The sequence below is a fragment of the Delphinapterus leucas genome, chromosome 6, assembly GCF_059928025.1.
Source record: "Delphinapterus leucas isolate spDelLeu-1000000601 "Yukka" chromosome 6, BTC_Dleu_Yukka2, whole genome shotgun sequence".
NCBI classification, from domain to species: Eukaryota; Metazoa; Chordata; class Mammalia; order Artiodactyla; family Monodontidae; genus Delphinapterus; species Delphinapterus leucas.
In genome coordinates, this window is record NC_143134.1 from 55,320,417 (window position 1) to 55,336,547 (window position 16,131).

Here is a 16,131-nt window from a genome sequence, read left to right on the forward strand (position 1 = left end):
GCTATGCGTGGTGCACTAACCCTTTCAGGCTGTGTTCATGCCGCCAGTCCTCTCCCTGCACTGCGACCAAAGCCCGAGCCTCAGCTCCCAGCCTCGCCCGCCCCAGAAGGTGATCGGACAAGCCTCTTGGGCTAGTGACTGCCGGTTGGCTCCGATCCTCTGTGCGGGAATCTCTCTGCTTTGCCCTCCGCACCCCTGTTGCTGTGCTCTCCTCTGCGGCTCCAAAGCTTCCCTCCTCCACCACCCGCAGTCTCTGCCCGTGAAGGGGCTCCTAGAGTGTGGAAACCTTTCCTCCTTCACAGCTCCCTCCCACTGGTGCAGGTCCTGTCCTTATTATTTTCTCTGTTTATTCTTTTTTCTTTTGCCCTACCCAGGTACGTGGGGAGATTCTTGCCTTTTGGGAGGTCTGAGGTCTTCTGCCAGCGTTCAGTAGCTGTTCCGTAGGAGTTGTTCCACGTGTAGATGTATTTCTGATGTATCTGTGGGGAGGGAGGTGATCTCTGCGTGTTACTCTTCCTCCATCTTCCTGGGCTTTCTATCTTGTTCCATTGATCTGTATTTCTATTTTTGTGCCAGTACCATACTGTCTTGATTACTGTAGATTTGTAGTATAGTCTGAAGTCAGGGAGCCTGATTACTCCAGCTCCGTTTTTCGTTCTCAAGATTGTTTGGGGGCTTCCCTGGTGGCGCAGTGGTTGAGAGTCCACCTGCCGATGCAGGGGACACGGGATGGTGCCCCGGTCCGGGAAGGTCCCACGTGCTGCTGAGCAGCTGGGCCCATGAGCCATGGCCGCTGAGCCTGCAGGGCTGGAGCCTGTGCTCCGCAACGGGAGAGGCCACAATGGTGAGAAGCCTGCGTACTGAAGAAAAAAAAAAAAAAAAGATTGTTTGGCTATTCGGGGTCTTTTGTGTTTCCATACAAATTAAAAAATTTTTTGTTCCAGTTCTGTGAAATATGCCATTGGTAATTTGATAGGGATTGCATTGAATCTGTAGATTGCTTTGGTAGTATAGTCATTTTCACGATGTTGATTCTTCCAATCCAAGAACATGGTATATCTCTCCATCTGTCTGTGTCGCCTTTGATTTCTTTCATCAGTGTCTTAAAGTTTTCTGCATACAGGTCTTTTGCCTCCTTAGGTAGGTTTATTGCTAGGTATTTTATTCTTTTTGTTGCAATGGTAAATGGGAGTGTTTTCTTGATTTCACTTTCAGATTTTTCATCATTAGTGTATAGGAATGCCAGAGATCTCTGTGCCTTAATTTTGTATCCTGCTACTTTACCAAATTCATTGATTAGCTCTAATAGTTTTCTGGTAGCATCTTTAGGATTCTCTATGTATAGTATCATGTAATCTGCAGACAGTTGCAGCTTTACTTCTTCTCTTCCGATTTGGATTCCTTTTATTTCCTTTTCTTCTCTGATTGCTGTGGCTAAAACTTCCAAAACTATGTTGAATAAGAGTGGTGAGAGTGGACAACCTTGTCTTGTTCCTGATCTTAGTGGAAATGTTTTCAGTTTTTCACCATTGAGGATGATGTTGGCTGTGGGTTTGTCATATATGGCCTTTATTATGTTGAGGAAAGTTCCCTCTATGCCTACTTTCTGCAGGGTTTTTATCATAAATGGGTGTTGAATTTTGTCGAAAGCTTTCTGTGCATCTATTGAGATGATCATATGGTTTTTATTCTTCCATTTGTTAATATGGTGTATCACATTGATTGATTTGCGTATATTGAAGAATCCTGGAATAAACTCCACTGGATCATGGTGTATGATCCTTTTAATGTGCTGTTGGATTTTGTTTGCTAGTATTTTGTTGAGGATTTTTGCATCTATGTTCATCAGTGATATTAGCCTGTAGTTTTCTTTGTTTGTGACATCCTTGTCTGGTTTTGGTATCAGGGTGATGGTGGCCTCGTAGAAAGCGTTCGGGAGTGTTCCTCCCTCTGCTATATTTTGGAAGAGTTAGAGAAGGGTAGGTGTTAGCTCTTCTCTAAATGTTTGATAGAATTCGCCTGTGAAGCCACCTGGTCCTGGGCTTTTGTTTGTTGGATGATTTTTAATCACAGTTTCAATTTCAGTGCTTGTGATTGGTCTGTTCATATTTTCTATTTCTTCCTGATTCAGTCTTGGCAGGTTGTGCATTTCTAAGAATTTGTCCATTTCTTCCAGGTTGTCCATTTTACTGTCATAGAGTTGCTTGTAGTAATCTCTCATGATCTTTTGTATTTCTGCAGTGTCAGTTGTTACTTCTCCTTTTTCATTTCTAATTCTATTGATTTGAGTCTTCTCCCTTTTTTTCTTGATGAGTCTGGATAATGGTTTATCAATTTTGTTTATCTTCTCAAAAGAACCAGCTTTTAGTCTTATTGATCTTTGCTATCGTTTCCTTCATTTCTTTTTCATTTATTTCTGATCTGATCTTTATGATTTCTTTCCTTCTGCTAACTTTGGGGTTTTGTTTGTTCTTCTTTCTCTAATTGCTTTAGGTGCAAGGTTAGGTTGTTTATTCGAGATGTTTCCTGTTTCTTAAGGTAGGATTGTATTGCTATAAACTTCCCTCTTAGAACTGCTTTTGTGGCATCCCATAGGTTTTGGGTCGTCGTGTCTCCATTGTCATTTGTTTCTAGGTATTTTTTAATTTCCTCTTTGATTTCTTCAGTGATCACTTCCTTATTAAGTAGTGTATTGTTTAGCCTCCATGTGTTTGTGTTTTTTACAGATCTTTTCCTGTAATTGATACCTAGTCTCCTAGCATTGTGGTCGGAAAAGATACTTGATACAATTTCAATTTTCTTAAATTTACCAAGGCTTGATTTGTGACCCAAGATATCTATCCTGGAGAATGTTCCATGAGCACTTGAGAAAAATGTGTATTCTGTTGTTTTTGGATGGAATGTCCTATAATTATATATCAATTAAGTCCATTTTGTTTAATGTATCATTTAAAGCTTGTATTTCCTTATTTATTTTCATTTCGGATGATCTGTCCATTGGTGAAAGTGGGGTGTTAAAGTCCACTACTATGAATGTGTTACTGTCGATTTCCCCTTTTATGGCTGTTAGTATTTGCCTTATGTATTGAGGTGCTTCTATATTGGGTGCATAAATATTTACAATTGTTATATCTTCTTCTTGGATCGATCCCTTGATCATTATGTAGTGTCCTTCTTTGTCTCTTCTAATAATCTTTATTTTAAAGTCTATTTTGTCTGATATGAGAATTGCTACTCCAGCTTTCTTTTGGTTTCCATTTGCATGGAATGTCTTTTTCCATCCCCTCACTTTTAGTCTGTATGTGTCTCTAGGTCTGAAGTGGGTCCATGCTGTTAGCTGTGGCTCGTGCCCATCTCTGGAGCTCCTTTAAGCAGCGCTCTTAATCCCCTCTCCTCGCACACCAGGCAACAAAAGAGGGAAGAAAAAGTCTCTTGCCTCTTCGGCAGGTCCAGACTTTTCCCCGGACTCCCTCCCTTCCGGCTATGCGTGGTGCACTAACCCCTTCAGGCTGTGTTCATGCCGCCAGTCCTCTCCCTGCGCTCCGGCTGTGTTCATGCCACCAGTCCTCTCCCTGCGCTCCTACCGAAGCCCGAGCCTCAGCTCGCAGCCCCGCCCGCCCTAGCGGGTGAGCGGACAAGCCTCTCGGGCTAGTGAGTGCCGGTCGGCTCCGTTCCTCTGTGCGGGAATCTCTCCGCTTTGCCCTCGGCACCCCTGTTGCTGTGCTCTCCTCTGCGGCTCCGAAGCTTTCCCCCTCCACCACCCGCAGTCTCCGCCTGCGAAGGGGCTCCTAGCGTGTGGAAACCTTTCCTCCTTCACAGCTCCCTCCCACTGGTGCAGGTCCCATCCCTTTTCTTTTGTCTGTTTATTCTTTTTTTTTTTTCCCTATCCAGGTACGTGGGGTTTCTTGCCTTTTGGGAGGTCTGAGGTCTTCTGCCAGCGTTCAGTAGGTGTTCCGTAGGAGTTGTTCCACGTGTAGATATATTTCTGATGTATCTGTGGGGAGGAAGGTGATCTCTGCGTGTTACTCTTCCATCATCTTCCTGGGCTTTCTGTCTTGTTCCATTGATCTATATTTCTATTTTTGTGCCAGTACCATACTCTCTTGATTACTGTAGATTTGTAGTATAGTCTGAAGTCAGGGAGCCTGATTCCTCCAGCTCTGTTTTTCGTTCTCAAGATTGTTTGGGGGCTTACCTGCTGGTGCAGTGGTTGAGTCCACTTGCCGATGCAGGGGACGCGGGTTCATGCCCCAGTCTGGGAAGGTCCGATGTGCCGCTGAGCGCCTGGGCCCGTGAGCCATGGCCGCTGAGCCTGAGCGTCCGGAGCCTGTGCTCCGCAACGTGAGAGGCCACAACAGTGAGAGGCCCGCGTACCGCAAAAAAAAAAAAAAAAAGATTATTTGGCTATTCGGGGTCTTTTGTGTTTCCATACAAATTTAAAAATTTTTTGTTCCAGTTCTGTGAAATATGCCATTGGTAATTTGATAGGGATTGCATTGAGTCTGTAGATTGCTTTGGTAGTATAGTCATTTTCACAATGTTGATTCTTCCAATCCAAGAACATGGTATATCTCTCCATCTGTCTGTGTCGTCTTTGATTTGTTTCATCAGTATCTTAAAGTTTTCTGCATACAGGTCTTGCCTCCTTAGGTAGGTTTATTGCTAGGTATTTTATTGTTTTTGTTGCAATGGGAAATAGGATTGTTTCCTTAATTTCTCTTTCTGATCTTTCATTGTTAGTGTATAGGAATGCAAGAGATTTCTGTACATTAATTTTGTATCCAGCAACTTTACCAAATTCACTGATTAGCTGTAGTAGTTTTCTGCTGGCATCTGTAGGATTTTCTGTGTTTAGTATTATATCATCTGCAAACAGTGACAGATTTACTTCTTCTTTTCCAATTTGTATTCCTTTTATTTCTTTTTCTTCTCTGAGTACCATGGCTAGGATGTCCAATACTATGTTGAATAATAGTGGCAAGAGTGGACACCCTTGTTCCTGATCTTAGAGGAAATGCTTTTTGTTTTTCACCATTGAGAACGATGTTTGCTGTGGGTTTGTCATATATGGCCTTTATTATGTTGAGGTAGGTTCCCTCTATCCCCAGTTTCTGGAGAGTTTTTATCATAAATGGGTGTTGAATTTTGTCAGAAGTTTTTCTGCATCTATTGAGATGATCATATGGTGTTTATTCTTCAGTTTGTTAATGTTGGTGTATCACATTGATTGATTTGTATATATTGAAGAATCCTTGCATTCCTGGAATAAACCCCACTGGATCATGGTGTATGATCCTTTTAATGTGCTGTTGGATTCTGTTTGCTAGTATTTTGTTGAGGATTTTTGCATCTATGTTCATCAGTGATATTGGCCTGTAGTTTTCTTTCTTTGTGACATCCTTGTCTGGTTTTGGTATCAGGGTGATGGTGGCCTTGTAGAATGAGTTTGGGAGTGTTCCTCCCTCTGCTATATTTTGGAAGAGTTAGAGAAGGGTAGGTGTTAGCTCTTCTCTAAATGTTTGATAGCATTCGCCTGTGAAGCCACCTGGTCCTGGGCTTTTGTTTTTTGGAAGATTTTCAATCACAGATTCAATTTCAGTGCTTGTGATTGGTCTGTTCATATTTTCTACTTCTTCCTGGTTCAGTCTTGGAATGTTGTATCTTTCTAAGAATTTGTCCATTTCTTCTAGGTTGTTCTTTTTGTTTTGCGATATGCTGGCCTCTCACTGTTGTGGCCTCTCCCGTTGTGGAGCACAGGCTCCGGACGCGCAGGCTCAGCGGCCATGGCTCACGGGCCTAGCTGCTCCGTGGCATGTGCGATCTTCCCAGACCGGGGCACGAACCTGTGTACCCTGCATCGGCAGGCGGACTCTCAACCATTGCGCCACCTGGGAAGGCCAAGGTTGTCCATTTTATTGTCATATAGTTGTTTGTAGTAGTATCTTATGATCCTTTGTATTTCTGTGGTGTCAGTTTTTACTTCTTTTTCGTTTCTAATTTTATTGATTTGTGTCCTCTCCCTTTTTTTCTTGATGAGTCTGGCTAAAGGTTTTTCAATTTTGTTGATCATCTCAAAGAACCAGCTTTTATTTTCATTGATCTTTTCCATTGTTTTCTTCATCTCTAATTCATTTATTTCTACTCTGATCTCTATGATTTCTTTCCTTCTACTAAGTTTGGGTTTTGTTTGTCCTTTCTCTAGTTGCTTTAGGTGTAAGGTAAGGTTGTTTGAGATTTTTCTTGTTTCCTGAGGTAAGATTGTATTTTTATAGACTTCCCTGTTAGAACTACTTTTGATGCATCCAACAGGTTTTGGACCATCATGTTTTCGTTAGTTACTTGGCCTGAGGTGTCTCAGCACTGGTGTGTACAGACTACTGGGCAAGGGTGGGGTGGGTCCTGGGGCTAATAAGCTGGAGGGAGGATTCCACAGTGGTGCCTGTCAGCACCAGTGTCCACATGGTAGAAGGAGTTCCCACAAATGGTTTCCTACAGTGTCTATGTCCCCAGGGTGAGCTGCAGTTGCCTACTGCCTTTCTGCAAGGCTCTCCAAGATTAGTAGGTAGGTCTGACCCAGGCTCCTCTCAAATTACTGCCTCCGCCCTGGGTCGAGGAGGGTGTCAGATTTTGTGTGAGCCCCTAAAGGGTAAAGTCTTTATTTCCCTCAGCCCTCTGGGACTCCTGAAAGTAAGCCCTGCTGACCTTCGAAGCCAAATGCTCTGGGGGCTTGTCTTCCCGGTGCAGGACTCCTGGGCTAGGGAGCTCACTCCTTTGGGAGAAACTCTGCAATTGTTATTATTCTCCTGTTTGTGGATCATCCACCTGGGGTTATGAGATTTGGCTATATCACAATTCTGCTACCCCTACTCATCTCATTATGGTTCCTTCTTGATACATTTAGTTGTAAAAGATCTTTTTTGGTAGGTTCTGGTCTTTTTCATCAATGGGTGTTCTGCACATAGTTGTAATTTTGGTGTGCCTGTGAGAGGAGGAGAGCTCAGGGCCTTTCTACTCCCCCATCCTGTGCAGTCCTCTCAAGAATGCTGGCTTTGATTTCAACTCCAGCCCCAGTATTTCCTAACTGAATGACTCTCTGAGTCCCAGTTTACTTAACTGCCCAAGGCTGTTGTGAAGAGCAAATGAAATATGGTAAAGTAAACCTCTGTAAATTATAAAGGGCCATACAGAAGTAGGAATGCTTTTCTTTATTACATGATGGTTTACTGATTTATATTTTCTGAATGTAAGCTCCACAAGGGCAAGAATGTCATGTCTTGTTTACTTTGTACCCCAGAACCTTGTATACAAGGTGGTACATAGTAGACACTCAGAGTCGTTGTGCAACTGTGACTTTATGGATTACTGCTACTACATCCAGAAAAAAAAAACTATAAGAAATATATCAGACTAACTAGGTGATGTTTCAGTTACTTTGGATTTATCTCAAAGGGTGCTTCATGTTCAGAAGACACATATATACGTTTTTTTAAAAAAACTTACATAAATAGCTTTCCTTAATGTGCTACTTGCTTCTAGAATGTAGATAATAATTTTTTACTTAAGAAATTTCCATTATCTTCCCAAGTCCTGACATACATGTTGTCAGGCCTGTTTCAAGCATTATAGCTACTATTTATTGTTAGTGAAACATACAAAAGTGAAAGCATTTCTTTTACATTTTAGAATTTATACAGCATATTTCTTTATTCTTTAAACTCTCACAACTACTTTGTTAGGTAGGTTATTTCTTTCATACAAAAAATAAAACCAAAGTCAGGGAGTCATCAATGTCATTTTTATTCAGTTCCATTTCTAATAGTTTGGCTGGACATTATTTCACAACTTCATAAATATTTTATGTGCCATACATTAAATAGATGAGACTTTAAAGTTACTAGGATTAGAATAAAGTGTTTCCTTCCAGAAAATATAAAAGCATATATCCAGCACCAGAGCAGTGATGATGCTGCTGTGAGGTATCTTTCCATAAGAGTGGTGAAGGATGTGAACTGTCCCAGCCACATTCTGTCCTCTGGTTCCATTTGAAATGCCTGCAGCTATGAATAGGCTGGTTGAGGTCAGAGACCTAAAGACCCAGCTTACAACTCTGGCCTTAATGAAGGCCCCATCCTCTTAACCACATGGTCAGATTTCTCTTCTAAAACAGCAATTTGCTAAAATGTTTACTAAAAATCTTAAACTACTGCTTACTTTCAAAGTGACTAAGATGTTTCAAGACAGTAGTTAAGTCCTTAAAGTTTTACTCCTTATATTATTATAATATCATCTTTGGTTAAAATCATTTTGGAGAAGTTAACTTGTGCCAATTAAGTTCAAAAAAAAAAAAGGTGATTAACTGCCTCTTGGTTACCATGGAGCCATTACATTACAAATAAAGCACAAAGATTTTAGGCACTTGCATGGATCTCAACATCTGTTCCAAACGTACACTCTTCAAGTGAAGAGTCACAGTGTTTGGACACATCTGAGACACACAACATAGCCTTAATCCCACACATTGATTTGTTAGTATACCCTAGCATGCTATTTGTCTTGGCAACTTGTGATTTCAAAAACTAACAGAAGATGACTTATAAGGAAACTTTTCCTTTTGTATATAGTTTGGAACGTCTGGTCTCAAAAAAGCATAGACTTCTGGTTTCTGGAGAACAAACTGAAATATCCCAAGGGAATATCTTAATTCTTACTGGAGCTCAGGTAACCAGGAGAAAGGGTCTTATTATGCCAGTGACCTACATCTTAGAATAATTATAGAGTTTAGAACCTTTACAGCTTCAAATTTAGATTTTGACATTTTGGACTCTTTATGGAGTCCAAATGAATAGGAATGAATAGGAAAATCCTATGACGCTTAAACACAAGACTGCTGAAAACAAAAAGAGGGAGCTAGGGAAGAGAGGATACAGGTAGATCTTATTTCCTCCCTTTTGTACTATTCTGTTTTCTTGTCAAGGCAGGAGCAATGACAAAGTCTGACTGAGAAGAAACTGGGCCAAACTGAAAAAGGCAGTCTGGGTCTGGAAGGCTGGGCTGATTCTTTATCCCTCTCCTTGAGCATCAGCAGGTCTGCCCACTGATTTGGGGGGAAATGTGAGAGTAGTTCTTCAGTGCCCATTTCCTCTTCCCTATTCTTTACTGCCATCCACATCTGCTAGTTGGCCCAGGAATGTAATGTCCTTCAACCCATGAAGACCTGCTCCTTTACATTGTAACTCCCAACTTCCCAATTCCAGAGGCTTATTAATATGAGGCAGGGGTGTTTCTTTTATCTGATTCCAGCAATCTATATTAAGCATGAATGAGGCTTAATACTTGGTAGGAGTTTTCATCTGAAAGTGGGTGCTGATGAGCCTGATGCAGTAGGAAGAGCATTGGACCTGGGGTTCTAGGACCTTGGTTCCAGGTGTAGTAGCTCTGCCACTTATTAGATGTGTTTTCTTCATTTAAAAATAGAAAATAATGCCTCTTCACAGTATTGTTGCAAGGGTTAAATAAGATAATACAAGTGAAACTCTAGTTACTTATATAGTCTGACAACTAGTGGAATAAGTGTTAGAAGAATGTCAACATCTCATTGGCAGGTAGTATGAGAAAGCCACGGTGGGTGGGAAGGAGACAGAAGCTGGCTTCTCACGTAAATTTTCTACACTTCTGCTGCCTCCAAACTCATTTCCCTCCAGCTCAGCCTCTAAAGAAGTAATAGAGATGAAATACTTGGTGATGTAGTTAAGTACTACCTGAGAGCTCGCCTTCCTTTCCTCCTTTTCTGTAAGCATCTCAGCACCCTACAGAGTTCAGCAAAAGAAAGAGCTGTGACCTGGAAACAGTGTGAGTTACACAGTAAACCACAAATATTTGGAACCTGGAATCATAAATCCACATATTTGGAAAATAAAATTAGTAGAGCTATTTTTAACTTAAGTGGTAGGTATGCTTGGTGACAACATGAAGGTATTGTACATGCCACACAGGAATACTAAAAGTTCCATGACACTGCTGTGGCATGATAAGCACGAAGGTATATTATTCCAGTGGCACACATTTTCTCCCCAGTAATCCCATATACGTATACATCAGTATGTTTGTATGATTGGCTAAGGACAGCCCTGATTAATGGCTGCATGAAGGAACAATAATTAGCAATCAGAGCAAATTAAATTCCTGGCTGATTCTAAGCCCCTGAGTAAAATGCAACCCTTGAGTATGCTGTCACATTCCTTCATTTACTTGGCATTAGGCCACCAGTCACCCTGATTAAGACAGAGGTTTGTACTTATAAAAAAAAGATCGATGTTTGGAGGAGATATTTGCCATTTTTTGCTTGCCTAGCATCCTATCACCTTTCTTCTGGGGGAACCCAGTTCAGGTGGACGGACATGTGACCCCGGCCTGGTCACGTAGAACCCTCCCCACCCCACCCAAGGACTCAACATGACTCAAGCTGAATCAGAGTCCACCCCATGTTGCTTCCACCATACCTATGAGCAAAAACACCTTCCCCTCCTTATTTTGAATTGGGTAACTTTCACTTGCATTCAAGAGACTCAAGCATAAAAAAATTATAGCCACCACTTACAAGTCTGATTTAGCAATGTTTAACACTATGCTTATTATTTAAATGCGTATAGCAGTTCCAAGAGAGTGTTTTAGCAATAAGAATAAGAAAACATGTCTAACTTACTGAGTCAATGAATATCCTCTGGAGACTTCCTGGGAAACAGATCAGATTCCACTGTCACCACTACAGTTTGGTTTTGCTAGCAAAACCTTCCCCATGCCTTAAAACAAAAGTCACATGCACAAAATTCACAGGATTATTTTACTAGAATTTAGTGGGGAGGAGATGATATAATTAGATTTTCACAAAAAATCTTTACATTGAACTCTAGCCAAATAAAAGAAAATCCAAGTTCTTGTTTCAGTCTCAAATGGCCTGGGTACTGAAGCAGTGGCCCCTGTCCTGGCGTGCACGGTTCAAGCTGTCAGTTGTGTGGCCACCCTTTCATGACCTTCAGCTCTCTGCATCGTCTCAGTAAGCCCAGACACGAATTCTGAAAAATTCCTTCTGTCTGTATGGTTTTCCTCATCCAGCTGAGAATGCTGCTGGCTACTGCAAAACTGTTTACCAACCATACGCTCTGGTCCATACAGCTTTCTTCGTAAACTCTGGGAGAACTCTCAAGGACAGCAGGGTGGCTAAGGGGACAAAAAATAAAGTGCACTGTTGCATTTGGTGGAGTTGCATTTGAAAAAGTCATTTAGATCAAAAAGGTGTCAATAGAACTTGGCTTGTTCTCACTTAGCTAATCTTTAAGAATTCCTATCAAGCCTTAGAATTTTAATGGAAGAAAATGATTAATAAAGGTTGAGGAAAGGTTTTTTTTTTTTTTTTTAAGTTACTTTGAAACCAGTTAGTGGGAAATTCTGCATAATTAAAACAAAAACTGACTTCTGGGATGCTGACAATGCTCTTTTTCTTCATCTGGGTGCTGATTACATAGGTATGTTCCCTTTGTAAAAATCTACTTGTGCACTTTTCTACATGAATATCACTTTTCCACTAAAAAAGTTTAATTGAAAGGTAAACAGGGCTTCCCTGGTGGCGAAGTGGTTAAGAATCCCACTGCCAATGCAGGGGACACGGCTTCAAGCCCTGGTCCGGGAAGATTCCACATGCCGCGGAGCAACTAAGCCCGTGCGCCACAACTCCTGAGCCCGCGCACCTAGAGCTCCTGTGCTTCCGCAACAAGAAAAGCCACCGCAGTGAGAAGCCCGCACAGCTCAACAAAGAGTAGCCCCCGCTCGCCGCAAGTAGAGAAAACCCGCGCACAGCAACGAAGACCCAATGCAGCCAAAAATAAATTATTTTTTTAAAAAAAAGGTAAACAAAGACAAAAAACCTGATTCTGTAATGAAGTTAGGTTCATGGGCTCAATGGAGCAAGTATGACTGTACTAAACTATATTTGAACACACACCTTAGCTGTCATGGGTCCCTCAGAGATCAATTTAAAGTAGGGAAGTTACATGTAACCCCTCCAGGTAAATAATTACATATCTTATTTTAGAATACTAATGTAAATATATTGAGATTTAAAAAATATATAATAGTGTGAGGGAATGAGCGTAAGCTAGAGCTACATAATAATTGTGTGTGACTCTAGTAAGCCCTTGAATACACGATCAAGTGAACATGTACTTCTTTGACCCAAATAACTATTTTCCTCATCGGTATCAATTAGTATCTTCATGACCTAAGACAGTATATGTTGGGAACAACCAATGGAATTATAGACCCATGGACATTAAAAATTAGTCCAAACTCCTCAAGGAAAATAAATGGAGGAAATTCTAGCAGCAAGTCTCTAGGGAATGGTCAAGTGAAAATATGTCAGACCACTGCCCTGATCCTCAGTGAAGTTCTGTGGTTGATCAGAATCACCGTCCTACACAGGCCCTCCCACCTACTTTGGAGGTAGGGAGAAGGACAAGAACCAACACATTAGATAATTCTCGCTTGTTAGGCAATCAATAGATTATACCATACTTAAAGCAAAATATGGTCAATTATCACAAGAGTAGGCCAGCAGGCAACTTTCCCAAGGTGAGACTTTTTGGTGCAGTAGCTTACAGCATGTCAGGGGCATCAACAGCAGCCGCTGGTAGGATCCAGACCCCCAAGTCTCAAGATGTGGATGACAGTACAAGCTGTCTTGGACCACAGAGCCAATGCCCAGAAGACTTTTCAGATTTGAGTAAAAACATCTACATAATTTTCACAGAAAGATCATCTATATTTGTGGATCCCATAGTCATAGTTTAACAGTCAATAGAGATGTATAAAAACATGAAAATCATCTAAATGCCTGGAAGCATGGGAAATGTCCAATTCCCTTGGCAAAATACTATGCAGCCATTAAAAATACTTATGAAGCCAGTGTAAGAATGGGTTAAAATGCTTTTAAGGGCTTCCCCGGTGGCGCAGTGGTTGAGAGTCCGCCTGCCGATGCAGGGACGGGTTCGTGCCCTGGTCCGGGAAGATCCCACATGCTGCGGAGCAGCTGGGCCCGTGAGCCATGGCCGCTGAGCCTGCGTGTGCGGAGCCTGTGCTCCGCAACGGGAGAGGCCACAACAGTGAGAGGCCCGCGTATCGCAAAAAAAAAAAAAAAAAAAAAAAAAAAAAAAATGCTTTTAAAATAATTTTAAAGTACAAAAGGCAGTATTCAAAGTGTGTATGTACATTTTTCAATTGGCTATGATTATAAAAACGTTAATACTCATACACAGAGGGAGCAAAAACTTAGGAAAAACAATCAAAATTGTCATTGAGCAGTGGGATTCTGGATTCTTCTTTGCTTGTTTTTACTTTTCTGAATTTTCTAAATTTTAAGTCATATTTTATAATAAAACATTTAAAAACCATTTAAATAACAAATGTAAAGGCAATGCAACTTTTTTAACCACTTTCTAATTCAAGAATGCCACACTGGTGACGGCTTCATATTACTTCTCTAAACTGAACCAAGACAAGCCCTTTCAGGAGCCGACATACGCTAGGATGCTGTTCTGCAGCACAGACAACACTGGATGGGCATAAAGCACGGAAGTGATACCTTTTAAAAGATCCCTGGACTTTGCTGAGAGGCCTTCTTTAGGGCTTTCCATGATGCTGAATAGCCAGTCAATGAACTAGAGTGAAAATGAAGAATGGTTATCAGTGAAAACAATCTATCAGTAAGACATCATTCAAACCCTTGGGCCTGCACATACGAGTATCAGGGCAGTAGTCCCTGGACAATACCTGCCTGGGCTGGGAGAGTGGAGCGGAGACAGGACCAGGCACAAGAGATGGGAAAGTTGGAAATGGCTCTCATTTAGTTAAATGACCCAGCAAAGTCAAACCTCCTTCCTTTGCTGATTACCCTGGGACTTGCTGTAGCTTTTAAGAGTGGGATAGGCATGGGCCCAGAGGGCCTCCTGTGTGCCATGAACATTCCGTCTCATCACTCTGAGAGGCCCCAGAGAGGCTAAGAACCTTGCCCAAGTCCACTCCCAATGAATGGCACAGTCAAGATCTGAACCCATGTGCACCTGGCTTCAAAGCCTCACACTCCTCCTTCACATCATGCTGCCTGCCACCTGGTTCCGTGTGTATCAGGCCTAGGCTCCTAGGTGGGGTGGTAAATGGGGAAACACATCATATGTAAAATATGTTTCTGTGGCTAAGAACAATTTGTGCCCAAATGGATATGAAGCAAAGTTGAAATGCAAGAGAAAAGGCATAAAACAATTTACTAGGTAGACCCAAGCGTATTAGCTGCAAATAAATCCTGCAGATGAGGTAGAAACTCATAGTACTCATGAGTTTGACTGAACTCCCAGGTGCAGCCAAAATTGTTTTTGAATTAGATAGCGGATAATTTCATTGACTGAATGTTGCCAATCTCGACTCACTGAAAAACACATACACTAGTTGTAGGTACTAGGATTTTTAACTTTGGACTAAAAAAAGAAAATATTCCTAATTCCCTACTTTAATTAAAACTTTTTTCTTTATTTTCTTTTCCTCAGTTTTGTTTTATCATATCCTACTGGTAAGTAAATAAATCAGGTACTACAAATACATAATAGATGTAGGATGTCTATACTGTAGTCCAAAATGAACAGGGTGTCCCAGGCCAGAAATAAGGGGATAGGATACCACATTTAAATTTATTTTCATTTAAAATGAAAAAGAAAACACAAAATTTGGGATAATAATACTAATGCTTATCAGGTTTAAGAAAACAAAGGCATTTTAATTGAGATGCTCAGTGAAGTTCATGGCTAAACTGTGGGTCCACAGCTCAGAAATATTTTTAAAGATTAATGTTCAGATTTTAAGATTAAGCCACACAAAGTTGGCTTTAAGCTTTCAACCTCGTAAAAATCCAGTTTTGATTAAATGGGATTCAAAAATATCTTTCAGTCAACAATTCAAGACAGGTCAGAGCCACATAATGAGAAAGGATGTACCGTATTTTCATATGCTCTTCACGATAGCTAGTAGCCTGGGGAAACTCAGTATTAAAAACCAAAAGGTACTTCCTATATTTTGGGTTTTCCTGAGGGCAAAGGTGATGACATTAGGCCTTTACAAATCTCCCCACGGTATCGCACAGGCCAGAAGCACCTGGAACACACCTATCGCATGGAATGGGCTGTGGGGAACCTTAAATATGGTAAAAGATGGATACTCCAGATTCGCATCTCCCTGGAGGATTTCCTGGACCCCTCCCCAGACATTGCTGATCACCCCCCTCCCTTGCTCATCACCACTGTATCCTTATCATACCATACTGCAACCTTGAACTTGCTTTCTTGTCTGTCCTCACTCTGAAATTCTGAGCTCTCAGAGACTTATTCATCCTTTTATCCCCAGGATCAAGAACACATGTGTCTTCAATAAATGAAGGCAAGTATAAGCTTTTCTTTCCACTTCATCCCTAACTGTAAGCAAGTTGTTGCTGTTGTCACTGTTGTTTTTAGTCAGCAGTTACCCTGAGCCTGGGCTAGCCTCAATCGCTGAGGCTTTGCATTTGGCTGAGATTCGAGGCTGACTAGGAAAGCCTGTAGTGTGACTCAGGTTTCACTTAACTCCCACCTCAATTCTACAGCAGAAACTGCTGAAGAGAAAATGGCCGCCTGCCCTGACAAGCAGGTAGCTGCCAACCTCACCTTCTGGGTCTGTTCCTTCCATGGCTCTTTCTGCAGCAAAAGAGGCATGCTACTGGGAAGGAGAGTGACAGCCTCCTGCACAGTGACCCTGTGCAAGGGACTCCTGCCAAGGAACCTTGATGCTGGCCCAGCTGGACCATTTTCTTGATGCCATGGCAACCAACTGGCACTGAGGCCAAGGAGCAGAGGGGCAGCGTGGTCTGCCCATGCAACCACTGCTGCTGCAAATATCAGCAACAAGAAATCCAAAGCCTACAGTAGAAATAGGAACAAGGTCAGGTCACATGCTTTAACAGTGCAAAGTAACACATGTTCACATACACAGCCCCCATCATGAGGCGATGTTATCTTCCCCTTCACTCAAACCTTCTGCCTGCCCCACCCCTACCCCAGA

The 16,131-nt window shown here is 41.7% G+C and overlaps 2 protein-coding genes across 18 annotated transcripts in view; one reads left to right on the plus strand and one right to left on the minus strand.

The window, feature by feature from the left end:
• The window catches only part of HACD4 (3-hydroxyacyl-CoA dehydratase 4), a 79,751-nt gene that overhangs the window by 46,961 nt on the left and 16,659 nt on the right, over positions 1 to 16,131 (plus strand). For 3 of the 7 annotated variants that reach the window (XR_016393549.1, XM_022573816.3, XM_089913179.1), the window contains one exon: positions 15,442 to 15,474. The exons of 2 other annotated variants lie outside the window; for them this stretch is intronic. Coding sequence is in view for 2 of the 5 variants with exons in the window: in XM_022573816.3 (XP_022429524.1) it covers positions 15,442 to 15,474 (33 nt within the window). In the remaining 3 variants the exon portion in view is untranslated. Of the gene's footprint in view, positions 14,584 to 15,441; positions 15,475 to 16,131 lie in introns of those variants that run through there. 2 more of the 7 variants (XM_022573815.3, XM_022573813.3) reach the window with 1 other exon arrangement.
• FOCAD (focadhesin) overlaps positions 7,774 to 16,131 on the minus strand; it is a 322,109-nt gene continuing 313,751 nt past the window's right edge. For 8 of the 11 annotated variants that reach the window (XM_022573810.3, XM_089913173.1, XM_089913172.1 and 5 more), the window contains 2 exons: positions 15,738 to 15,989; positions 7,774 to 13,709 (listed from right to left, as the gene is read on the minus strand). In XM_022573810.3, the coding sequence (XP_022429518.2) occupies positions 13,557 to 13,709; positions 15,738 to 15,989 (405 nt within the window). In that variant the 3' untranslated portion in view covers positions 7,774 to 13,556. The remainder of the gene's footprint in view (positions 13,710 to 15,737; positions 15,990 to 16,131) is intronic. The other 3 variants (XM_089913170.1, XM_089913175.1, XM_089913174.1) reach the window with 3 other exon arrangements.